General features: G+C 42.5%; 1 protein-coding gene across 1 annotated transcript; it reads right to left on the bottom strand.

Annotated features, from left to right (window-relative positions):
• Positions 1-16,964: 16,964 nt before the first annotated feature.
• On the bottom strand, positions 16,965-26,008 carry LOC132888263 (protein tyrosine phosphatase domain-containing protein 1-like). Its single transcript, XM_060924337.1, has 11 exons — positions 25,830-26,008; positions 25,448-25,528; positions 22,936-23,054; positions 22,705-22,842; positions 21,978-22,540; positions 21,475-21,732; positions 20,666-20,782; positions 20,235-20,336; positions 19,452-19,529; positions 19,187-19,297; positions 16,965-17,018 (listed from the first exon to the last, which is right to left on the bottom strand). The coding sequence occupies exons 1-11, from the start codon at positions 26,006-26,008 to the stop codon at positions 16,965-16,967; spliced, it is 1,800 nt and encodes a 599-aa protein (XP_060780320.1).

The following is a 26,008-nucleotide window of genomic DNA, read 5'->3' as shown; positions in this document are numbered from 1 at the left end:
TAAACGACCTACTGTTGGCGTCTGATCAGGGCTGTGTCTCGCTGCTTGTGTTGCTTGACCTCAGTGCAGCATTTGATACCATTGATCATTCCATTCTTCTGGATAGACTAGAAAATGTTGTGGGAGTTAAGGGAACGGCCCTCTCCTGGCTCAGCTCTTATTTAACTGATCGTTATCAGTATGTTGATATAAATGGTGATATTTCTAGACATACTGAGGTAAAGTTTGGTGTTCCACAAGGTTCTGTCTTGGGTCCACTGCTTTTTTCTTTATATTTGTTACCTCTGAGTGATATTATTCATAAACATTGTATTAGTTTCCACTGTTATGCTGATGACACACAGTTGTATGTTTCTGCAAAACCTGATGAGAGACACCAGCTTAATAGAATTGAGGAATGTGTGAAGGACATTAGACACTGGATGCTTATTAACTTCCTTCTGCTTAACTGACAAGACAGAAGTACTTGTACTAGGACCACATACAGCTAGAAGTAAGTTTTCTGATTACACAGTGACTCTGGATGGCCTTTCTGTTTCTTCACATGCAGCAGTAAAAGACCTCGGGGTGATTATTGACCCCAGTCTTTCATTCGAAACTCACTTTGATAACATTACCCGGATAGCTTTCTTTCATCTCAGAAATATTGCTAAGGTAAGAAATTTAAGGTCACTACATGACGCGGAAAAACTAGTTCATGCTTTTGTTACCTCCAGGTTGGATTATTGTAATGCCTTACTGTCTGGATGTTCCAATAAGTGCATAAACAAGCTCCAGTTAGTTCAAAATGCAGCAGCAAGAGTCCTTACTAGAACTAGAAAATATGACCACATCACGCCTGTCTTATCCACACTGCATTGGCTCCCAATCAAATTTCATATTGATTATAAAGTACTACTATTGACCTTTAAAGCACTAAATGGTCTCGCACCACAGTACCTGAGTGAACTTCTGGTCCTCTATGACCCGCCATGCCTACTTAGATCAAAAGGTGCAGGCTATCTGCTGGTACCTCATACAGTGAAGGCTACATCAGGGGGCAGAGCCTTTTCTTACAAAGCCCCACAGTTATGGAACAGCCTTCCAAGTAATGTTCGGGAATCAGACACAGTCTCAGTGTTTAAGTCTTGGCTGAAAACATATCTGTTTAGTGAAGCCTTTTGTTAATGGTGTTTATGAGGTAAAGGAGTAGATCTGGAGGGTCCTCAGACATAGTGTTTTGGTAAACTGGGATGTATGGATGCTGTCAGTCCCCACTCGTTTGCTCACTCGAGTTTGTTGACTGTGCAGTGGCTGGCTGCTTTATGTCCCAGGGCTCCCTCATGTCTGTGTTACCTTCTGGCTCTCTCCTTTTAGTTATGCTGTCATAGTTAGTTGCCGGAGTCCCTGCTTGTACCCAGTGCAATATGTATACTGTTCCTACTTATTCAGGTGACATTGGGCATACCTAACAACCTGTGTTTTCTTTCCCTCTCTCTCTCTCCCCCCAAATCTGTCCCTCTGAGTTACATGGAGTCAACAGGAAATCTTTTGGTGGAGAGAGTGGAGACCTCAACTGGCTATAGTAGCCTGCAGGGAATCGGCCGTCAGACATTCTGTCGCATGTCCCAGACCCGGTGAAATGTAACTGAATTGTCTTGGCCAGCCCTAAGGGTCCCATCTGCATCCCATCATTGCTGAGGAGTGTGCTCCCATCACCCAATCAAGCATCCAGCCAGAGCAGGTCATGATATTTTTTAACCATATTAAGATGCCATTGTTGTGTATTATGCCTGATGTCAAGACTCGTCTCTGCGAGCCTACCACACAGACTTAATACTTGTGTCATTTTTAGGGCATACCTAACAACCTGTGTTTTCTCTCCTCCCATCTGTCCCTCTGAGTTACATGTCGGTCCTGGGATCGAGATGCTGACCTCTTCTGCCCCTCGGACCTGCTTGATCCATCCTGGTGCCCTGTGTCTGGTTGGAGTCTTATCGCATCGCTCCTGTGGAGGATGGCCCCATGAGGACAGTTGAAAGTTACACCTGGAGGACGCTCTGGACTCTTACAGTAATGCTTTTATGGCTGAGGACTACAGTTGACTTGCTAACTTTAGGACTGCAGTTGTCATGAACAGTTTTGCACTCAAGTTTCTCATCTCATCTCATTATCTCTAGCCGCTTTATCCTTCTACAGGGTCGCAGGCAAGCTGGAGCCTATCCCAGCTGACTACGGGCAAAAGGCAGGGTACACCCTGGACAAGTCGCCAGGTTATCACAGGGCTGACACATAGACACAGACAACCATTCACACTCACACCTACGGTCAATTTAGAGTCACCAGTTAACCTAACCTGCATGTCTTTGGACTGTGGGGGAAACCGGAGCACCCAGAGGAAACCCACGCGGACACAGGGAGAACATGCAAACTCCGCACAGAAAGGCCCTCGCCGGCCACGGGGCTCGAACCCAGACCTTCTTGCTGTGAGGCGACAGCGCTAACCACTACACCACCGTGCCGCCCCATTGGGGATAGATTAGGGATAAAATTAGCCCATGTTTTAAGTCGTTCAAATTCTGTAAAGCTGCTTTGCGACAATGTTTATCAGACCCTCCAGGATTTCGCGATGTTGCGATTTGCAGCTTCAACGTAAATTCAACCAATCCCCGCGAATTCAGGGCGGTGTTGCAATTATATCCAATCACCGCAACTTTCCCGCAAATTTGACCAATCATTGGCATCGTCTTGAGGTGACGTCGACAAACTACCTTCCGCCTTACTTCCGTGTATACGTTCAAGAGAAGCAGCATGTGCGAGTCAGTGTTTATATAGGCTTAAATTCTGTTACTGAAAGTGTGTTATGTTTACAGTGAAGGACTGTGTGCACTTTACATTATTTTTTACTTAATACAAGAAATTAATGGATGCCAACATTTTTTCTAAACTGGTATTTTATTTTCCATTGTTTAGGCAGCTTCAGCATCATACTGTGAGATTCTGTTCAAATTGTTTTTTTTTCTTCTATGAAGCCTGAGCCATTTATTTTATTAGTTTATAATTATTGTTTAATTTAGTCTTCAGGAGAGACTGCCTGCACACAGAACTAGTATTAATAGTTTTTTTTCTTACATGAAAGCTGAAGCATTTATATTATATTTTAAGGTAACTTCATGTTGTGCTGTGAGGTTCTATGCACTTTAACTTTTGAACCAACAGGTGCATTTGGATAAGTAAAGCCTATTTTTCTGCATTTTTGTAGTCCTGGTAATCTTTTATATTGGTAAAGTTATTTATTGGACCATTTCTCAGTGTCTTTGTTTTTTTAATCAATAGTTTTTCAGTAATAACTTAATATTTAACATATCACTCAATTTTAATCACAAAAAGAGAAAATCGCAACAATTTCTCGCAACTTTCACTTCCTCCCACAATATAATCGCAACAAAAACCTAAAAAATACCAAAACTTTCATTGCAATTTTTTGGAAAACCCCCCGCAACATCAGACATTTTCGCCCGCAACAATCACAAAAAAGGCCCGCAAAATCCTGGGGGGACTGGTTTATTGTTAAAAGCGCTATACAAATAAACTTGACTTGACTTGAAATCGGTGTATTCAATTGTTGGAGACAGAATGTCCTTTAGCTTGGCCCATACTGAATGATATTGTTAGGCCTATAGTGTGTGGTAATGTCCTTGAATAGTGACACCTACTGGTAAAAAATGTAAGCTTATTTTGTTCCTTATAGTAATTTACAAAATATAATACATTGTTGAATATATTTCCAATAAACAAAATGTGTGGAACTTAATTTGGGCTTGTATTTTTAATAGACCTATGTCACACTGTGTAGCTTTCTGGGCTGTGTGCTTATTGGGTTGTATGTTTATTTATTGTATAGGCTATACAGTACATACCATCCTAATGCATATTGTTTTTATTGTAATTGACATGTTTAATTATTTGGGCTGATGCCAATAAGAAAGTTATAGTTTATGTTTATATGAAACATATTTTAACCATATATAGCCCATACAAATGATATATATGTCATGAATGAGCTTTGTCCCCTAAATAATCCCCTTTAACAATAAACTTTGCCACAAAGCAGTTTTACAGCAATCCAGATGCGGATTTAGATCCCAGATGAACAGACCAGAGGTGACAGTAGCAAGAGAAATCTCCCTGAGATGACCTGAAAGAGAATCCTTGAGAGTAACCAGGTTCAAATGGGAATTTAAAAGGGAATAAACATATTTCGATTTTCATAATTCATTTATTTTCTATGCCGCTTATCCAGTGCAGGTCACAGCTGACATTGTGTGAGAGGCGGGGCACACGCTGGACAGGTCACTGATCTATCACAGGGTTAAGGCCAAGTTTACATTAGACCGTATCTGTCTCGTTTTCTTCGCGGATGCACTGTCCGTTTACATTAAAACGCCTGGAAACGCCGGGAAATGGGAATCCGCCAGGGTCCACGTATTCAATCCAGATCGTGTCTGGTCCGGTTCTGTGTAAACATTGAGATACGTGGATACGCTGTGCTAAGCTCTAGCTGGCGTCGTCATTGGACAACGTCACTGTGACATCCACCTTCCTGATTCGCTGGCGTTGGTCATGTGACGCGACTGCTGAAAAACGGCGCGGACTTCTGCCTTGTATCACCTTTCATTAAAGAGTATAAAAGTATGAAAATACTGCAAATACTGATGCAAATACTGCCCATTGTGTAGTTATGATTGTCTTTAGGCTTGCCATCCTTCCACTTGCAAGTGGTAAGTGACGCGCATGCCCGACATGCACTGAGATCACACACACAGCGGCTCAGTCCCAAATCACTGCTCATGCGCTCCACTCGCGCGCTCTGAGCTGCGCAGGGCTGGAGTGCGCACCCTCCAGAGGGCACTCGCTGTTCAGGGCGGAGTGATTTGGAGCGCAGGATGCCTGCGGAGCCGAGCGTATCCGTGTATTGGCGTTGCTGTGTGCACGCGAATCGTGTATTGGCGTTGCTGTGTGCACACTAATCGTTTTAAAAACGTTAATCTGATGATCCGCTGATACGGTCTAATGTAAACCCCACCTAACACACACAGAGAGAGGGACAGCCATTCACACTCAGATTCACACCTATGGGCATTTTAGAGTAGTCAGGTGACTTAATCCACATGTCTTTGGACTGTGGGAGGAAACCGGAGCACCCAGCCATGGGGAGAACATGCAAACTTCACAGAGAAAGGCCCCAGTCAACCGGCAGGTTCAAACCTGGAACACTGCTTGCTGCGAGACAACACACTGCACCAATGTGCCACCCCTGCCAGAATTAATTTTTTAAATCATATTTTAGATATGATTGGCCACAAAATGAAATGCTGCATGAGCATTATAACCTGTGGGTGATTGCACTTAAGGTCAGGGCCCTGTGTAGGTCATTCGAGTTCTTCTACTCCAGCCTTGGTAAATCATGTCTTTATGGAGCTCACTTTGTGCACAGGGGCATTGTCATGTCGGAACACGTTTGGCCCCCTTAGTTCCAATGAAGGGAAATTATAATGCTCCAGCATACAAAGACATTCTGTACAATAAGCTCATTCTAGAAGTTCTAAACAAATGTTTGAGGAAGGCTCACATATAGGTGTGAAGTTCAGGTGTCCACGTACTACTTTTGGCCATATAGTGTATTTTGGTCAGCTTTTATTTCTTTTAGTGAATGAGCCTCAAAAATATTGTATTGAACCCCCAAGTATTACCCAGGAACATAACGCAAATGAGTGATGAAATACTGACTCACATACTAATGTATGATAGCAATAAATATCTGAATGCCATCTGATTTTAGGTATGATGTGAACTGACTTACTGTTACCAACTAGCTGTCCTATATCTAAGATTGCTCTCTAGTTTACAGTTAACATTGGGAAAAAAAACACAGTGCATTTTAATGGATTTATTTATTTATTTTTGGTCCATCTGGATCCAGCACTTTAAGACATTTTTTCAATTGCTGACATCCCTGCAGCCATGTAGAAGTGTGAGACATGCTGCATATCTCTTACTTTGGTTCCAAACACCTTTAGCAAGGTGTTAAAGCTCTCTGTCTCTTCTGTGAGGTACTGGTATGAAGAAAAACATACAGCACAAATAAAAAGTATTTAGAAAATAACATTATTATTATTATTATTATTATTATTATTATTTACAATCCTTTCATCCTTTAAAGTGTATATTACATACACAGTACATTGTCATAAAATGCATGCAGACAAAAAGACACTAACCCACACATGTATAATGAGGTGAGCTTACATATACAGTATGAACACAAATGTATTAATACACACACACACAAAGACTAAAAAATTTCAAACTGGTTTAAACTTGGAAATAAAAGTTCAACTGCTGCCTTAAAAATGTCAGTAAACTCAACTGAAAGATAACCTTTGTTTCAACACAAAAAGTTAACACTCTCAGGTCACCGAACCCCCCCCCCCCCCCCCCCCGGGGGACTTTTAGGACTGTTAGTAAACACACATCTAAAGCTCCGCAAGTTTTTGTGCTAGAAACATTCAAGTAACACCACTAGAAACCTTGAATCTTCTCATTCTCATCTCATTATCTCTAGCCACTTTATCCTGTTCTACAGGGTCGCAGGCAAGCTGGAGCCTATCCCAGCTGACTACGGGCGAAAGGCGGGGTACACCCTGGACAAGTCGCCAGGTCATCACAGGGCTGACACATAGACACAGACAACCATTCACACTCACACCTACGGTCAATTTAGAGTCACCAGTTAACCTAACCTGTATGTCTTTGGACTGTGGGGGAAACCAGAGGAAACCCACGCAGACACGGGGAGAACATGCAAACTCCGCACAGAAAGGCCCTCGCCAGCCACGGGGCTCGAACCCAGGACATTCTTGCTGTGAGGCGACAGCGCCGTGAGACTACACCACCGTGCCACCCACCTTGAATCTTCTAGTTTTCAAATATATATATATATCTTTAAAACAACGTTTATCTTTAGCACTTTGTAAAGAGAATAAAAACAAATCTTACGAATTTCAGTGCTTCAGCCAGCTGCAGTCTTTTAATGACACACCCATCAGCTATTCACATGATAAGCACATGGAACATCAGTGTCATCATTCGTTCATTGTGTAGCAAGGGGAGGTGAGAACACGCCTCATTTCACCGGTATAAACAAGTGCACATGTTCACTTGTTTCTATACCAACTGAGAAACTTTGAGGCCCCAAAGGCTCCTCTGAAGAAAGTTGGCAAGGCTCACAAGCCAGTTTGTGGTATTGAGCTGAACACAAATGGGAATAGGGCCGGTGATGGTCGCAGAGCCTGTGTGTACTGGAGGTTGCAGGGAAGGAAAACAAAAACCCTGTGGAAGTGCAAAACGTGTGATGTTTTCCTTTGCCTTCAACCTGACAGGAACTGTTATGATGCTTGGCATCCAGATGAGGACTGCGATGAGGACTGACAGCAGAGAGACACAATCCAGGGGTGATCATTAGCTATTGAACATTTTATTGAGTATCTTACAGTTGAAGAGGGTATATTTATTATAAGATTTAGAAGAAGCCAGAATATGTGAATCTGTGACTGTGATAGCTTTGGCTTTTAAGGCTTCTTTTCTTTGCAGTAACTTTCCAAGCAGAGAGGTGTGGGGGCAGGAAGGTACAGTGGCCAGGGCCAGGGTCTTCGTCTTTGACAAATGGACTATTGACAGTGACGGGGGGATTACAGGTGAATTACACCTCATCAATATTCATTTGAAAGGGCAATTGGCTTTGGAGAAAACATAGGTAGTCTGAAGTTTCTACAATTAGTATTGAAACTACAGAACATTTCTGAATGTCATTCTTACTTTTATGTAGCCAACACCTATGTTTACAAGGTTCAGACTTCAAAAGTCTTGTGCAGATATATTTATAGTGTGGGGTTTTTTTTACAAGGTTTGAAGACTCTGAAAATAGTTTTGTAAGGTTGTGTTTGCACTTAATTTAAATAAAAACAAATTTCATTACATTCACTTTACTCTCATATTATTATTGCTGAGGGTGTCCAGAATATAACCATGTGTGTCACTTTTGCATGGATGTTTTTAGTTAGATGAAATACTTAATCTCAAGGTTTATCAGACTGCCACAGAGTGTCTGACAGGCCCAGGACCTCAGAGTGTTCTATTTCATCCTTTCTGGCTGCCAGAGGCGGTGCATAAGCACTGGATGTCTCCATCTCATATATGCACAGGTTCAAGTACCAATACCAACAAAGTCACCTGTGACCTCTGATGACCCCAGCTAACCTATACACTGACATCAAAAGATCTGTTCCTTTTCATCTTCTTGCTTGCAGGTAGACTGCACATCACTGAGCTTTACTAAAAGAAAGCTGATAGTATCCACATTTTCAGCTGTTTGTCATGGGTAACCTTGTGCCAACTTGTCAGAGTTGCGAGCATCTCGCCCTCCAAAGGCTGCAACAAGCGAATGCTCTGGTGAAAGGTTTGCTGCAATTTGTTGTATTCGCTCCTTTTGCTCAGATCATTATTCTCAGCTGGTCTACAGCTGTTTATGTACCTAACTTATCAATAAGTTTACTTCATAAGTATTACTTATTATGTATACACCTATTGATTGGTTGAATTATCGGTAACAACATTGGTTGTAAGTTACCTGTTTTTGTTGGTGAAGGCAGCGTGTGTGCTCCCACTCCCAGTATTATTTACTTGTTTATTCTGTTAGTGGCTATGCTTACCTTGTTTCAACCAGCGCTTTTGCTCAGTTTATTTTAATCCACATATTCTAGAGATAACTTGGTTATGCCCATTTTCTGTGGTTGTAACTACAGCAAGTTAAGGTTTGTTGGTGAAGGCAGTGTCTGCGCTCCCACTCCCAGTATTATTTACTTGATTTTTTCTGTTTCGACCAGTGCCTTTGCTCAATTTACCCTAACTCTCATGTTTTGGAGACAACTTGGTTGTACCTGTTTCTGTTTTTATGACCAGAGCACACTAACCTTTGTTGGTGAAGGCAGTGTTTTCACTCCCTCCCCAGCATTTATTGTGTTACTTATCGTTTAAGTCATCGGTAACAATGTTAGTTGTACCCATTTTTGCTGGTGAAGGCAGTGTGTGTGCTCCCGCTCCCAATATTATTTGCTTGAATTTATCTGTTGACCCCAACAACTTTGGCTACGGTGCTTGTTTCAACCAGTGTGTTCGCTTGGTGTATTCTGCAGACAACTTGCTTGTGCATATTTTCTGTCTTTGTAACCACAGCAAACTAACCTTTGTTGGTGAAGGCACTGCTCTCGCTCCCACTCCCAGCATAGGTGCATTATATTGACCTTGCTTTTTGCAGTTGGCAACAGTATTCTGTTGAAGCCAACTTGTTACTTTGGTACCAACTAAGTTGTACCTGTACTGTGTTGTGGCATCTCTGCTGGTGAAGGCAGTGGTTTTGTTCCCACTCCTAGCATAGGTGTATTGTGAATCATTGACTATTATAGTTAGCAGAGGTGTTTTTATTAATGCTAACTTGATATACATCTGTTGCAACCCAGTTGGTGAAGGCAGTGCTCCTGCTCCCACTCTCAGCATCGGTACATTATATTGACTTGCTTTCTACAGTTGGCTACAGTATTTTGAGCTAACTTGTTACTTTGGTAAAAACTAGGCTGTACCTGTACTGCGTTGTGGCATCTCTGCTGGTGAAGGCAGTGGTTTCGCTCCCACTCCCAGCATAGGTGTATTGTGAATCATTGGTGTTATAGTTAGTGCAGGAGGTTTCCACTTGAGTTAACTTAATATATATTTGTTGCAACCCTTGTTGGTGATGGTAGTGGCCTCACTGCCTCTCCTAGCATTTGTTGTTATTCATTATGTTTTGTATTTTGTTGGTTGCCACCATGTTGAGCAACCATTCTTGTTTGGCCTGTATGGCTTCTCTGCAGTTTGAAGATGGCCATGACAGGTGTCCCTCATGCCTTGGCCTCAAGCATCTGAGGGAGGGTCCCTCAGAAGATCCCTGCATGAACTGCAGCTTCATGCCTTGGGCAGTGAGGGCTGCTAGACTGGCTGAGGTGTAACAGCTGTTGGGGCACACTGTAAAAAAAATCCCCTTGTTTTTACGGAAAAAAACTGGCAGCTGGAGTCACCAGAAAAAATCCGTAAAATATACAGCAAAACGGTAATTGCTTTTACAGCACAGCATGTACATTTTACAGTTTAAAGTAGCAAATATAACAGAAGTCCAGTGTTTTATATGCTGGATTTAACTGTAAAATGTACAAGCTGTACCGTAAAAGCAATTACCGTTTTGCTGTATATTTTACGGATTTTTTCTGGTGACTCCAGCTGCCAGTTTTTTTCCGTAAAAACAACAGGATTTTTTTTACAGTGTATGCTGGTTTCAATGATCTACTAGACAGATATTTTTTTGGGGGGGGCTTTTTTCGCCTTTATTGGATAGGACAGTGTAGAGACAGGAAATGAGCTGGAGAGAGACTGGGAAATGACCTTGGGTCAGAATCGAACCCAGGTCCCCAGATTCATGGTATGGCGCCTTAGTCGACTGAGCCACGACAGTGGCCGTTTTTGTATTTTTTTAACAGGGCAATTATGTAATTTTAACTATCACATTCTGTTTTAGTATTACAGTTTGTCTGTGTTTAAACTACAACAATTTGTAAATTCTACAAAAAAATATGATCAATTCAACATATTCTTACTGTTAAATTAACAGTGGTATTTGGTGAGGAGTTTTACAGTATATTGATGTAAATTACACACTGCTTCATTGTTTTTGTATTTACAGTTTTTTTATGTCATGATTTTACATAAATTCACTGTTAATTCTACGGACATTTTTTACAGTGCATGTTGCATCACCAGAACAATTGGTTCCAGCCCAGTGATTGATTCCAGCCCAATATGGCAAGTCAAAGTGTTGGGCTGCTGAGACTGAGGGCACCTCCTCCAGAAAGAAGGCTAGAGTCCAAACTTGCTTCCAAGGTGGACCAGTTGACAGAGGAGCTTAACCAAATGAAATTCCTCTTCCTAGCCCTCCAGTCTGGAACTGGTGCAGGGAACATGGAAGCTCCTGCTCCTCCTGTGGCCATATTGGCTCAGGAGGATGAGGTACTCTCAATGGCAGCTTCAGCCACTGAGTTTGGTGAATATGGAGCAGACAAGGTCTCCCAGAATGCAGCCTCCCATGCCTCTGAGGTGAGCTCATGTTCCTCAGCCCGCAGTTCTGGGTCCAGTTCAGAGAAGAGCTCTATGGGAGCCATCATTTGTACGTCTCTGGCCCACCTGCAGCTGGACGCTCCACAAGCTTAGCCAGTTCCTGTCAGTACTTTTTTCAATGGGGTCCAATCTCTGCCACATTTACTGTACCCCCATGAAATGAATACTTGAGGGAGTTGCATGCATGCTGGAGGGATTCTAGAGCCCTTTCTCATGCAACATTCAAAGTCCGAACCCTGGTGCAATGCAGGATGCAGCCAAGTTTGGCTTGGGCCACATGCCAGTTATTGAGCCAACTATAGCTGCTCTCATCATCTGTCCTGACAAGACTCTGAGGCCAGATGCAAGGTGTCCCGGCCCTCAGTGTCAGGTCATGGATGACCTGCTTTCCAAGGCCTATGATGCAGCGGCATGCATGGGGCACATAGGTAACCCACTATCACACCTAATGCTCGCTCTCTCAGCATTCCTGCAGGAGGCTACACTGGATGCTTCCGTCCACAATTTTAGTGATGCATCTCTGCAGGCTTTTGCGTTTATGTCCAGAGAGCTGGGACAGTTGATGTTCACTCTCGTCCAAGCTCACCACCATGTTTGGCTGGCACAGTCACCCTTCACTGAGACATGCAGAAGGACTCTCTGCAGCGTCCTGGTGTATCCTAGTGAGCTGTTTGGGTCTGCTGCCTGGCAGGTACTCAAGTGCATGGTTCAAGCCAGGCAAACTAAACAGGAGTTTTCTGGGCTTTACATGAGTGTGCATCCTCCCAGCAGGCCTATGGGTTCCTTGGCTGCCACCCAGCACTGCTCTCACCCACAAACTTACCCCAATGGTTACCCTAGGTCTCAGCACCCAGCTCAGTAGCCTGTTCAGCAGGTGTCCCAGGACTTTCAGGCCCCTGGGCACCTGTCCTCTAGAATACCTCAGGCTTTAAATGCTGTCTGTCACCACCCCAGGACCTCTAGAGGCATGGTGGGCCAGACAATGAGGACCCAGGTCTGGTTGTCAGCTGTTTTTCTCAGCAGCAGCTCAGTTACTGGGCTGCTTCCACCATGGACCCCTGGGTGATTACCACTTTAACCCAAGGGTACAAACTTCAGTTCCAATGCCAGCCCCCAACCTTTGGCCAGGTCAAGATGACCATCATATGCAACCCAGCAAAAGCCCTGGCCTTGAACCAGGAGTTGTTCACACTCCTGGACAAGGGTGCCATCAAGGCAGTAGATCCCCTGTCACAACCAGGAAGGTTCTATTTGGCATATTTTCTAATAGAAAAGAAAAATGGTGGACTCTGCCCTATCATCAACTTAAGGGGACTCAGCAAGTTCCTGAAGGTCGTGAAGCTTCACATGCTCAGTACTGCAGAGGTTCTGTGTACTGTTACTAGAGGGGAGTGGTTTACATCAATTGACCTGAAGGATGCCTACTTTCATGTACCCATTGTGCCACACCACAGGCAGTTCCTGCGGTTTGCCTTTCAGGGCCATTGTTTTCAGTTCAGAGTGCTCCAGTTCGGCCTCTCACTCTCCCCATGGGTGTTCACCAGGTGCATGGCAGCAGCCCTCTCACCACTGCAGTTGTGGAGCATGAAGGTCCTGCCTTACCTGGACAACTAGCTCATCTGCGTGCAGTCTCAAGTGGCCCAGGACACAGCATTTCTTCTCTCACATGTGACCCGGCTGGGTCTCAAGGTGAATCTCAAAAAGAGTTGCCTAGTTCCTACACAGAGCATAATTTTCCTGGGGATGGCTCTGAACACAGCCACCATGAAAGCCTGTCCATTGCCTCAGTGGGTGAACGGCCTCCTCCACCTCTTTCCCCTCTTCCGAGAGGGCAGATTGTTACCCTATGTCCAGTTGATGTGTCTCCTGGGCAAACTGATGGCTGTCACAACTGTGGTCCCCTAAAGGCCTCTGCATGCTCTTGCGACAAGGCTTTCGCAGATAGCTTTTCGCAGACAGTTGTAATTTATTGTTGAGCGGGGGAATAGGCATGCGCAATGTTATTCACTGGCACAACGCAAGGGGGCATGAAGTTGCTAGGAGTAGTTGGTGGGTGTGGTTAGTGGAGTGTTTATCCTCCGGTTACTTATAATGACTAGACCTTTTTTTTTTATAATGACTAGAACTGGAGTCGTATAGATGTACATACTTCCTCACTTCCTCAATCAACCGCTCTTTATGCTGCTCCATCTTCGCTTGTGTTTTTAAAAATGCCAGTCATGAAAACAAAACAAACCGGGAAAGTAGGGAAGCGGAAGTGCGTGTACAGTGGATAGAGTGGACCAATCAGAGCCCTCTTGTCTGCGGCGCTGTCTGCGGCGCTGTCTGCGAGGCTTCTGCGGTGGTCACAATTTTGGGGAGGAGCGCGCAGAGCATCTGCAAAGGTGGGGGGGCTACGCAGACACTGTCTGCGACACCGTCCGCAAGGACTGGGTTGTCAGCATAAATTGGCCTTTAGGCTTGCTGTTGCTATGCCCCCTTCAGAGGTGGCTGAACAGCCAAAACAGGATGCCAAGTGGCACTGGCACAGGAAAGTCAAGGTGTCACAGAATTGCCTCCTTGCTCTGGCTCTGTGGAGAGATAATAATAATAATAATAATAATAATAATAATAATAATAATAATAATAATTTTGACTTATATATCACCTTTCTCATACCCAAGGTCACTTTAAAATTACAAAACAGGAGAGAAGAAAAAAAACAAGTCCACCAAAAGAGGGTCAGGATGTAATTCCAGTGGCATAGATGCCCACAATCCCACCAAAAGGTGCATGAAGGTATGTCCCACACTGCCTGTACAGCCACCATGATGCCACTGGGCAACATTGGTCAGAACACTGCACCATGGATCCACAAAGCAAGCACAGAAGCACTGCAGCACAGAGTGCTGGACAACCCCAATGTTAAAGAGAGCAACAAACTCACTGCAGTCCATAGTGTGCAGAACAGGCATTACCCATGGCAGACCAAGGCCTGAAGGAAACTGACACCCAAAACTGGGTCTGGAGCTATGCCACAACTAGTGGACAAAACATTCAAACAAAGAACAAATATCAAATAATACAAGCACAAAAAGGGGAAAAAAGAAAACGCTCCAGTGAGAAGCAGCAGCCAAACATGCACAGAGTACTCTCAACCAGAAATGGAAAAGCATTTCTGCTCCAGGGTGTACCTGTGGGTTCCATACCATCCCATCAAGAGACCATTACGACAGATGCCTTGCTCTCAGGATGGGGTGCAGTGTGGCAGAACTGGACAGCTCATGGGCTGTGGTCTGCTCAGGACTGCACAGAGCATATCAATGTACTGGAGCTAAGGGCCTTGCGCATGGCACTTAAGCACTTTTTACCATTTTTGAGAGAGAGGCAAGTGCTTGCACAATCAGACAACGTCTCAACCATCACTCAAATAAACCACCAGGGGAGCACCAGGTCTGCATGGTTGCTGCAGATGTCTCAGGACCTCCTGATGTGGGCGGATCCCATCTAGCCAGCCTGAGGGTGATGTATTTGCCTGGGGAATGGAACCGGGCTGGAGACTTCCTCTCACATTGCAAGCTTTTGCCAGGGGAGTGGCAGCTTCATCCAGAAGTGGTGCTCAACATCTGGGACATCTTCGGCAGGGCAGAGGTCGATCTCTTTGCCACAGGGGAATCAACCCATTGCCCCCTCTGGTTCTCCTGGATAAAGGAGATGAGCCCTCTGGGCCAGGATGCTCTCATCCATGATTGGTCACAAGGTATCCTTTATGCATTTCCACCAATCCCACTGATTCTTCTGATACTGCAGAGGGTCCTCCAAAGAGGCTACAGTCTGCTGCTGGAAGCCCCCTTCTGGCCAGGGAAGACATGGTTTCCTCTGCTGCACAGGCTCTGTCGCAGCTCACCATGGTACCTCCCGGAAGGGAAAGATCTCCTGTCTCAGTTAGAGGACCAGATTTGGCATCCCAATCCTCACTACCTGCAGCTATGGGTCTGGCCACCGCAGGGCCCGACCCGCTGCTGAACGACTGTACAAACACCATCCACAATACGGTGCTGAATGCTAGGGCGCCTTCTACCTGGGGTCCAGTATGAGAACAGGTGGCAGCTGTTCTCTGCATGGTGTTCCAACAGGGATGACAACCTAGTGCACTGTTCAGTTCCCACAATTCTGGAGTTCCTCCAATCATTCCTAGAGGATGGCCGGTCCCCCACAACCCTGAGGGTATACATGGCAGCCATTTCATCTTGACATGCTTGAGTCTATAACAACATGGTCTAACGCCACAGACTTCTGTCCCTTTTTCTGAAGGGAGCTTTGAGACTACATCCCCCACGAGCGCCGAGAGTTTCAACATGGGATCTGTCCCTGGTGCTGGATGCTCTATGTTTACCTCCCTTTGAGCCTCTGGCTCAGGCGGATCTGAAGTGGATGTCTGGAAAGACTGCTTTTCTCCTCGCCATCACTTCAGCAAAGTGTGTTGGCAAGCTACATGCCCTGTCCATGAGTGACTCATGTTTGAGGTGGAACTCTGATGGCTCAGGGGTCACCCTGTGGCCGAATACAGCATTTCTTCCCAAGGTTCTGTCATGATCTAACCTTAACCAACTGATCTATCTGGCACAGTTTAACTCCCCAGAAGGTGGGGGGGGGAGGTAACCTAAAACTGCTGTGCCCTGTGCGGGCTTTAAAGTGTATGTAAATGTGACTGTGAGTATATGGCGGTCTGAACAGCTGTTTCTCAGGTATGGTGGTCTTTAAGAAAGGCTGTGCTCTCTCCAAACAGCGACTGTCTCACTGGATCATGGACGTCATCACCCACACATATAAAACAGGTAGTCACCCCCTGCCATCCAGGGTGAGATGCCACTCTACTCAGGCTGTCTCCACATCATAGGCGGCCTTGTGAGGCATGCCTCTGGAGACCATATGTGCTGCAGCATCATGGGTATCACCTAGCAACTTCTCCAGATTTTATCAGGTGAATGTTGCCATTCCCCACCTACTGAGTGTGGTCCTATTGCCCAGATCTACTGCTTCCTCTCAATGAGGTATGTGTTGGGGATTCCTCATGACTTGATCATGGGTCATTTAGTTATTATGCACAGCCTCTGGCGGTCAGGAGGAATGAAATTGAATGAAAGTTATGTATGTAACTACGGTTCTATAAACCTGGATGACCACCAGAGCGCTATGTCACTCAGAATCCTCATGATGATGTGAGAAGATTCTGCAGGAACAGATCTTCTGATGTCACTGGAACAAATAGGTTAGCTGGGGTCACCAGGGGTCACAGGTGACTTTGTTGGTATTGGTACTCAAACCTGCGCATTTGTGAGATGGAGACATCCAGGGCTTATGCACCGCCTCTGGAGGTCATCCAGGATTCATAGAACCATAGTTACATAGGTAAGTTTCATTATACAAGTTATTTAACTAAAGATCATTTGTTGTTTCAAGTTGATACTCTGAGTTAAAGCAACTTAATATGTTACTTTATCCATTCAAGAAAACTCACTTTATCTTGTCAAATAAACATAAACTTCCTCACTGTTTCCACTCACACTTTCAAAACTTCAGCTATATTCATATCTATTGCTATTTTAAATTAAGATTACTAATGTTTTTATATTGTTTCTACTTTGATTTATTTATCATTTTGTTTGATAATGGCAAGTTTGCCAGTTTCCTTAAATCTCACACTGACTCACTTCTGAATCACAGGAGCTTCTCTTTCAGCTTCACCCTGCCTGCTCCTCCTCCTCCTCCTCCTCCTCCCACTTTCCCTTTTTCAACTTATAGATATTAATTAAATGAATATTGACATTTCAGACAAAACTCACAAGTCATCAAGACAATGGATTATGTTAAGTTTGATTTTTGAAAACGTATAAACTCGAGTTCAATATACAAAACTTGTCTTGACAATTGTAGTTAAAGAGAAGAAATATGTTCATATACAGTGGTGCTTGAAAGTTTGTGAACCCTTTAGAATTTTCTATACTTCTGCATAAATATGACCTAAAACATCATCAGATTTTCATACAAGTCCTAAAAGTAGATAAAGAGAACCCAGTTAAACAAATGAAACAAAAATATTATACTTGATAATTTATTTATTGAGGAAAATGATCCAATATTACATATCTGTGAGTTGCAAAAGTAAGTGAATCTTTGCTTTCAGTATCTGGTGTGACCTCCTTGTGCAGCAATAACTGCAACTAAATGTTTCCGGTAACTGTTAATCAGGCCTGCACACAGGCTTGGAGGAATTTTAGCCCATTCCTCTGTACAGAACAGCTTCAACTCTGGGATGTTGGTGGGTTTCCTCACATGAACTGCTTGTTTCAGGTCCTTCCACAACATTTCAACTGGATTAAGGTCAGGACTTTGACTTGACCATTCCAAAACATTAACTTTATTTTTCCTTAACCATTCTTTGGTAGAATGACTTGTGTGCTTAGGGTCATTGTCTTGCTGCATGACCCACTTCAGTTCATGGACAGATGTCCTGACATTTTCCTTTAGAATTCGCTGGTATAATTCAGAATTCATTGTTCCATCAATGATGGCAAGCCGTCCTGGCCCAGATGCAGCAAAACAGACCCAAACCATGATACTACCACCACCATGTTTCACAGATGGGATAAGGTTCTTATGCTGGAATGCAGCATTTTCCTTTCTCCAAAAATAATCTCATCTCATCTCATTATCTCTAGCCGCTTTATCCTTCTACAGGGTCGCAGGCAAGCTGGAGCCTATCCCAGCTGACTACGGGCGAAAGGCGGGGTACACCCTGGACAAGTCGCCAGGTCATCACAGGGCTGACACATAGACACAGACAACCATTCACACTCACATTCACACCTACGGTCAATTTAGAGTCACCAGTTAACCTAACCTGCATGTCTTTGGACTGTGGGGGAAACCGGAGCACCCGGAGGAAACCCACGCGGACACGGGGAGAACATGCAAACTCCGCACAGAAAGGCCCTCGCCGGCCCCGGGGCTCGAACCCAGGACCTTCTTGCTGTGAGGCGACAGCGCTAACCACTACACCACCGTGCCGCCCCCAAAAATAATGCTTCTCATTTAAACCAAAAAGTTCTATTTTGGTCTCATCCATCCACAAAACATTTTTCCAATTTTTCCACATGATCTTTAGCAAACTGCAGACAAGCAGCAATGTTCTTTTTGGAGAGCAGTGGATTTCTCCTTGCAACCCTGGCATGCACACCATTGTTGTTCAGTGTTTTCCTGATGGTGGACTCATGAACATTAGCCAATGTGAGAGAGGCCTTCAGTTGCTTAGAAGTTACCCTGGGGTCCTTTGTAACCTTGCTGACTATTACACGCCTTGCTCTTGGAGTGATCTTTGTTGGTCGACCGCTCCTGGGGAGAGTAACAATGGTCTTGAATTTCCTCCATTTGTACACAATCTGTCTGACTGTGGGTTGGTGGAGTCCAAACTCTTTAAAGATGGTTTTGTAACCTTTTCCAGCCTGATGAGCATCAACAACGCTTTTTCTGAGGTCCTCAGACATCTCCTTTGTTTGTGCCATGATACACTTCCACAAACATGTGTTGTGAAGATCAGACTTTGATAGGTCCCTGTTCTTTAAATAAAACAGGGTGCCCACTCACACCTGATTGTCATCCCATTGATAGAAAACACCTGACTCTAATTTCACCTTCAAATTAACTGCTAATCCTAGAGGTTCACATACTTTTCGATATGTAATATTGGATCATTTTCCTCAATAAATAAATGACCAAATATAATATTTTTGTCTCATTTGTTTAACTGGGTTCTCTTTATCTACTTTTAGGACTTGTGTGAAAATCTGATGATGTTTTAGGTCATATTTATGCAAAAATATAGAAAATTCTAAAGGGTTCACAAACTTTCAAGCACCACTGTAAATGAATATGGTTATAATTTATTCACAGTGCAGTCTGTTACCCTGGTCAGCGCCTTAATAAGCTTCTGCAGGACAGGCTTTTCAAGGTGTGGACACTGAGATGTCACCTGAGCCACACAGCTGAGCAAACAACACAGAGTGCTACGCTGAGACTAAAATGTGCATCCAACCATGACATAAACGCACACACACACACACACAGAGAGAGAGAGAGAGAGAGAGAGAGAGGTTATAATTAACTATTTACTTAGTTATATAAAAGTATTAGTTTTATAATAGTCAATAATTTCATGTTATGCAGGTCACCTTGTGCAACATTTTTAGGGGATTTGGACCAGACGTACTTGTTAGTTTACTTATATCTTCTGCACTCAGGACAGGATCCTGTTAACACATTCAACAATATATTTGGAAACCTTTACAGTGACTAGGTGAAACAATGTTTTCACTTGTTTTATACCACAGCGCAGTTTAATTCACAAATTCATCTTATTCCCAGGGACTTGTATTATAGCTGCTCTACATAAAAGCATGGCTAATAATAACTGAATAAACAGGATATTTAACAAAGAAAAATGTATAATAATTGATATGGTAAACTTCTATGTAAAATTATGTTTCATAATGACGGATGGAGTCTCAAGTGTCAGTGCATAATGATCAGTACGTTTTTTTGTTTTGTTTTTTGGGTTTTTTTTGCCATGGGAAAGTCTTCAGGACTCTGTTCTGAAAGAGATGCTGGTGAGTGAATAACTGAGCTGCTTATATAATGTAAGTGATGACAAGAAGGAACTTGTCTCACAGGTGTTCCACAATTTTAAATTTAACTATAAACTGTTAATAAGAATAAGGTATCATTCAATAATAAATTGTAATAATTGGCAAATCGCTGTGGTATTAGAGGAATGAAACACTTTGGGATGTGCTGTTGCATTGAGCCATATCACACCACCCCATCAGGGATTGATTTTCCTAGAACAGCATAAAACCCTGTCGTGTTTCATTCCTTACTTCAACATTAGTGGTAATAGAGACCAGGTATTGTTTGTATCCTAATGAGATTCATCACTAGTCCAACTGGTTCCTGACCTTTAGTTTTTCTAACCAGATCCACATCAGAGCACTTAGAACTTTTGGGTCGGTCTCCATGGCCAGTGTGGCCCATCCATAAGCACTGATGTTCAGTTCCTCCTGTGGGATTGTGAAGCGTGTAGACACTATAAGAAAAGCCTCTACACATGTTCAATACATATTATTCATCCTCATTCAGAAATACTGCTATAACTAAAACCAAAGCTCAAACTAAAATGCCACAAAATGGCCTAGAAATGTACAGAAGACTAGGGACTGATGTATTGATTTATTGTAATGATACAGAATACAAAAACTCAAGTCAGAAAAGTTTATACATCAAATATATTTATGTAACTTTTTTTGCATGCTTGTATCAAATGAGTTTACTGGAAGCACTATGCAGCTTTGCTTTTTTTGGGAAAGACTTGCCAGTAAAGGAGTCTAACCTGTAATATTGTGGCTCTTTGCAGGATGTTGCTGCCTACTGGTTCCTTTTGTGCCATTGCTTTAGCAACAGCTCTTGATGCTAATGATGCTTTTCCATACTTGTTATTTTTACGGAGCTTAATACATTTAAAAAAGAAGCAAAACAAAACAATGCATTAGAAGAAGAAGAAGAAGAAGAAGAAGAGAGAGAAACCTTTATTTGTCGCATGCACACTTCAAGCACAATGAGATTCATCCTCTGCATTTAATCTATCTGAAGCGGTGAACACACGCACACACACAGAGCAGTGGGCAGCCACACTACAGCACCCGGGGAGCAGTCAGGGGTTAAGTACCTTGCTCAAGGGCACTTCAACCCAAGGCCGCCCCACGTTAACCTAACTGCATGTCTTTGGACTGTGGGGGAAACCGGAGCACCCAGAGAAAACCCACGCAGACACGCAGAGAACATGCAAACTCCACACAGAAAGGCCCCCACTGGCCGCTGGGCTCGAACCCAGAACCTTCTTGCTGTGAGGCAATAGTGCTAACCACTACACCACCGTGCCACCCGAATTAATTAATTAATTAATTAATTAATTAAACATGGCACTGTTATTTTTACAAAGCTTAATAATTAAACAGTGCTTTATAAATTAAAAAAAGAAGTAAAACAAAACAATGCATTGACCATCATTGTATAAGAGCAAATAAGAAACCTATATTCAAGGGTTTGTTTGAAATTAAAACATGAACAATTCTACTAATCTTTACCTTTTGTGTAGGACTGTATGATTGTCAGAGAATGGAAATGTAAATTTAAACTCACCTCGATATTGGAGCTGAATTTTGGGAATCCCTGAGACATTTTCATCATGCACTTTGCCATCTTGGTAGCACTGGGCTTACCCAGTTGATGATTTGATGATGAAATGTGTGTGTGTCTGTCTGTTGCATAGTTTGACTCATTTATCCAGACAGAGAATGCAGGATTTGTTGATTCCTCCTTTCTTAAATGACCCATAATTCCATTACATACTTTACCACCATTCTGAAACAGTGTGGAACTGTGTATAAATTTCATATCCTGGAAATAGAGAGAGAGAGAGAATCTCAGGTATATCAGGAATTGAAAAGTTTAGAACCTAGTTTAGACAATATAAGAAAATCTGTGAAACTGAAAAAGCACCGATTTATCATTAAATTCGAAGCCAATATGCGATTCATGCTGAAATGTTATTGTAAGCAACTGTTCATCAATCATCCTAATATTTAGTTTCACCAAAGCATCTTAAACAATGCTTTTTGGAAACAGTTATAATTTGTTCTCACCTTATTCAGAGAAATTTTGCTGAGGTCTGATTCACTGTAACTGCGCTTATTCAAAAGCATTTCCCTTTTCCTTTCTAGAAATCCAAAAGGCTCATCCCAGGAAGAGAAAGACTCACAAGATTCTTCCTTATCCACCAGGACAGGCAAATACCGCTGCAGTACCAAAACATTTTTCACTGCCTGCTGGAGAACCAAAATGGCGACTTTTTTCTCTAGTTCCTGCTGAACTTCTGGAGGACCGGCTGTTCCCTGAGCAAGGGCTGTCAACAGGCTGCAGAGAAAATGTAAGATCTTTGGTGTGTGTGCAAAGGAATGGGCCTCTTCACCATGTAAGAGCATGGCCTGGCGCTGAAGATACTGCCTCATACTGAATGAGGCACCATGCCGCATGTTCAGCATTGGGTACTGTGCCAGCTGGGAGCCCAGGAGCCTTGCAAAGTCAAACACCAGGTTAATCTGGGCACGGGTTTGAATCGAGCAAGGCCTCTTTATCCGTACATAGTGTACAGCTTCACTTGCACTGATCCTTAATGTGTAGATCAAGTAGCATGCAATGAGCACTCCTGGAACATTACACTGAATGTTAGATATCATAGATGAACAAATTAGTGCTCATTAATACTTATTATTTTACTTGTTTAAATTCTGGTATGTTATGGATTATCAGTTTTATTTAAAAAGGCATGAATAGACATGTTTGAGCTTAATATGTAATCTTAAGGCTTGCCTGTTCTGCCCAGTCCAGCGTGACAGTGTACAGCCACTTTACCCTCCTGCACAGAGAAGGCCAAAACCTTCACTGCATCAAGAATCCCCTCCAGAGACGACACGCCAAAATCAGCCATGCCAAAGTTATAGAAGTAAACTGAACAAGAAGGAGGCAATTACAAAAAACACTGCACCACTGACCCCTTATTTTTAATCAGTCATAAGTGTGCGTACAGTTTGAAAGACTGACTTTGATTCTCCATGAAGATCTGAGGTGAGTATGCGAAGCCGCTGTCAGGCTCCAGTTCAGGACCACAGTGAGCGTGCTCGCCTGGCAGCTGCATGTTAATGATGGATTTAATGTTCAACCTGTAGACACACACAGACCACTCGTGCACACAGACTTGTCATTACTTGTTTTTTTAAATAGCCAAAGAGTCTTTATCTTTCATTCAAAAAAAGCAGTCATCAGACTCTGCTGTTACTTGCATGAGTGTGACATGAACTAGCCAAAAGTTTAAAACATTTTGATACTACCTTGTGTCAGACAATTTACAGCTGAATTTAATGTTCATTAATTGATTACTTCAATTAACAAGTATATATGTAAATGATGTAATGATATGTTAAAGTTGCATTATGCCAAGTCCAATATTCAAACAATCCCTTGTAAAGTAGGTTGGAAATTTAACTTTTTTTTTAACTATTGTAATTGGTTTTTATAACATATTGGTGCTTAAAACTGAAAATTGTGTGAAAAACACAGAGACTTTCACCACAGCTTGAATTATGGATCAATGATTCAAAGCAACTTGGTGAAGAGTCCTTTTTTCAGGTCCATTCACATAATTAAACATACATGTGAAAAGTTTAATTCAGAAATATACAGTGGTGCTTGAAAGTTTGTGAACCCTTTAGAATGTTCTGTATTTCTGCATAAATATGACCTAAAACATCATCAGATTTTCACACAAGTCCTAAAAGTAGATAAAGAGAACCCAGTTAAACAAATGAGACAAAAATATTATACTTGGTCATTTATTTATTGAGGAAAATGATCCAATATTACATACCTGTGAGTGGCAAAAGTATGTGAACCTCTAGGATTAGCAGTTAATTTGAAGGCGAAATTAGAGTCAGGTGTTTTCAATCAATGGGATGACAATCAGGTGTGAGTGGGCACCCTGTTTTATTTAAAGAACAGGGATCTATCAAAGTCTGATCTTCACAACACATGTTTGTGGAAGTGTATCATGGAACGAACAAAGGAGATTTCTGAGGGCCTCAGAAAAAATGTTGTTGATGCTCATCAGGCTGGAAAAGGTTACAAAACCATCTCTAAAGAGATTGGACTCCACCAATCCACAGTCAGACAGATTGTGTACAAATGGAGGAAATTCAAGACCATTGTTACCCTCCCTAGCAGTGGCCGACCAACAAAGATCACGCCAAGAGCAAGGCTTGTAATAGTTGGCAAGGTCACAAAGGACCCCAGGGTAACTTCTAAGCAACTGAAGGCCTCTCTCACATTGGCTAATGTTAATGTTCATGAGTCCACCATCGGGAGAACACTGAACAACAATGGTGTGCATGGCAGGGTTGCAAGGAGAAATCCACTGCTCTCCAAAAAGAACATTGCTGCTCGTCTGCAGTTTGCTAAAGATCATGTGGACAAGCCAGAAGGCTATTGGAAAAATGTTTTGTGGACGGATGAGACCAAAATAGAACTTTTTGGTTTAAATGAGAAGCGTTATGTTTGGAGAAAGGAAAATACTGCATTCCAGCATAAGAACCTTATCCCATCTGTGAAACATGATGGTGGTAGTATCATGGTTTGGGCCTGTTTTGCTGCATCTGGGCTAGGACGGCTTGCCATCATTGATGGAACAATGAATTCTGAATTATACCAGCGAATTCTCAAGGAAAATGTCAGGACATCTGTCCATGAACTGGATCTCAAGAGAAGGTGGGTCATGCAGCAAGACAACAGCCCTAAGCACACAAGTCGTTCTACCAAAGAATGGTTAAAGAAGAATAAAGTTAATGTTTTGGAATGGCCAAGTCAAAGTCCTGACCTTAATCCAATCGAAATGTTGTGGAAGGACCTGAAATGAGCAGTTCATGTGAAGAAACCCACCAACATCCCAGAGTTGAAGCTGGTCTGTACGGAGGAATGGACTAAAATTCCTCCAAGCCGGTGTGCAGGACTGATCAACAGTTACCGGAAATGTTTAGTTGCAGTTATTGCTGCACAAGGGGGTCACACCAGATACTGAAAACAAAGGTTGCCATACTTTTGCCACTCACAGATATGTAATATTGGATCATTTTCCTCAATAAATAAATGACCAAGTATAATATTTTTATCTCATTTGTTTAATTGGGTTCTCTTTATCTACTTTTAGGACTTGTGTGAAAATCTGATGATGTTTTAGGTCATATTTATGCAGAAATATAGAAAATTCTAAAGGGTTCACAAACTTTCAAGCACTACTGTATGCAAGTTTCTTGTCCTAGAAATAATCAACACACACACACACACACACACACACACACACACACACACACATATATATATATATATATATATATATATATATATATATATATATATATATATATATATACAGTATAATTAATGACAGATGATGGCATATTATTGTTTTGTTATTTGATATTCTGATACTATTCAGGGTATCAGTAAAGTCAGTATTGTTATTGTGACAAACCTATTGTAGCAGTAAATGAGTTACAACACTTACTTTTTAAACTGATCTATTATGTTGTATGTCTTAATGAGATTGGTTGATGGCCTTGCCATGGCCACAATGTCATCAGTCATCCTTGAATAAAAAAGTAAATGAATGTATGAATGTTTGGTGTAAACTATTTTAATGGCCAGCTTAAACCAGTTTAAAATCTAAAGATGTATTTCTAAAATGATAAAATTTCAATAAAGTTATTATAGAGCCAATACAATTAAAGTTTACCCATATTTAAAGCTGAACCTCAAGTTTTATGTTCATAACCTATTTAACCTGTCCTATAATACAGTATGTTATGAAAATGGATGTTTCTGTTCAATGGAACTTTGTATAAAACATATAATATTCATTCGCAGATATACTGAGAAAGTTGCCTCACCAGCTAGAGAAGAGGCCCTTAATGGCCTGTTGGCTTGGTCTCCAGCACACCGGCCCCTCATAGCGGCAGTCTCTTCCCCCACAGGCCAGCAAGCAGATGACCTTTGGAGGAATGGCCTTTACCAGGGTTTCCCTGGCCTGGGAATATAAGGGCTTTGGTACTGGAACCAGCGAGGTCAT

The sequence above is a fragment of the Neoarius graeffei genome, chromosome 6, assembly GCF_027579695.1.
Source record: "Neoarius graeffei isolate fNeoGra1 chromosome 6, fNeoGra1.pri, whole genome shotgun sequence".
Classification (NCBI taxonomy): domain Eukaryota; kingdom Metazoa; phylum Chordata; class Actinopteri; order Siluriformes; family Ariidae; genus Neoarius; species Neoarius graeffei.
Note: the sequence above shows the minus strand (reverse complement) of the source record. Positions and strands in the feature narration are given on the sequence as shown.

Excerpts from the sequence above, each read along its gene's own strand:
- LOC132888263 (XM_060924337.1), bottom strand. The coding sequence starts at position 26,008 with ATGACCTCGCTGGTTCCAGTACCAAAGCCCTTATATTCCCAGGCCAGG. Across the intron at positions 22,843-22,935 it reads GATCTTCATGGAGAATCAAA|TTTACTTCTATAACTTTGGC; the intron begins GTCAGTCTTTCA and ends CTTCTTGTTCAG. Across the intron at positions 20,337-20,665 it reads AAAGAGCCACAATATTACAG|GAGGAACTGAACATCAGTGC; the intron begins GTTAGACTCCTT and ends ACAATCCCACAG.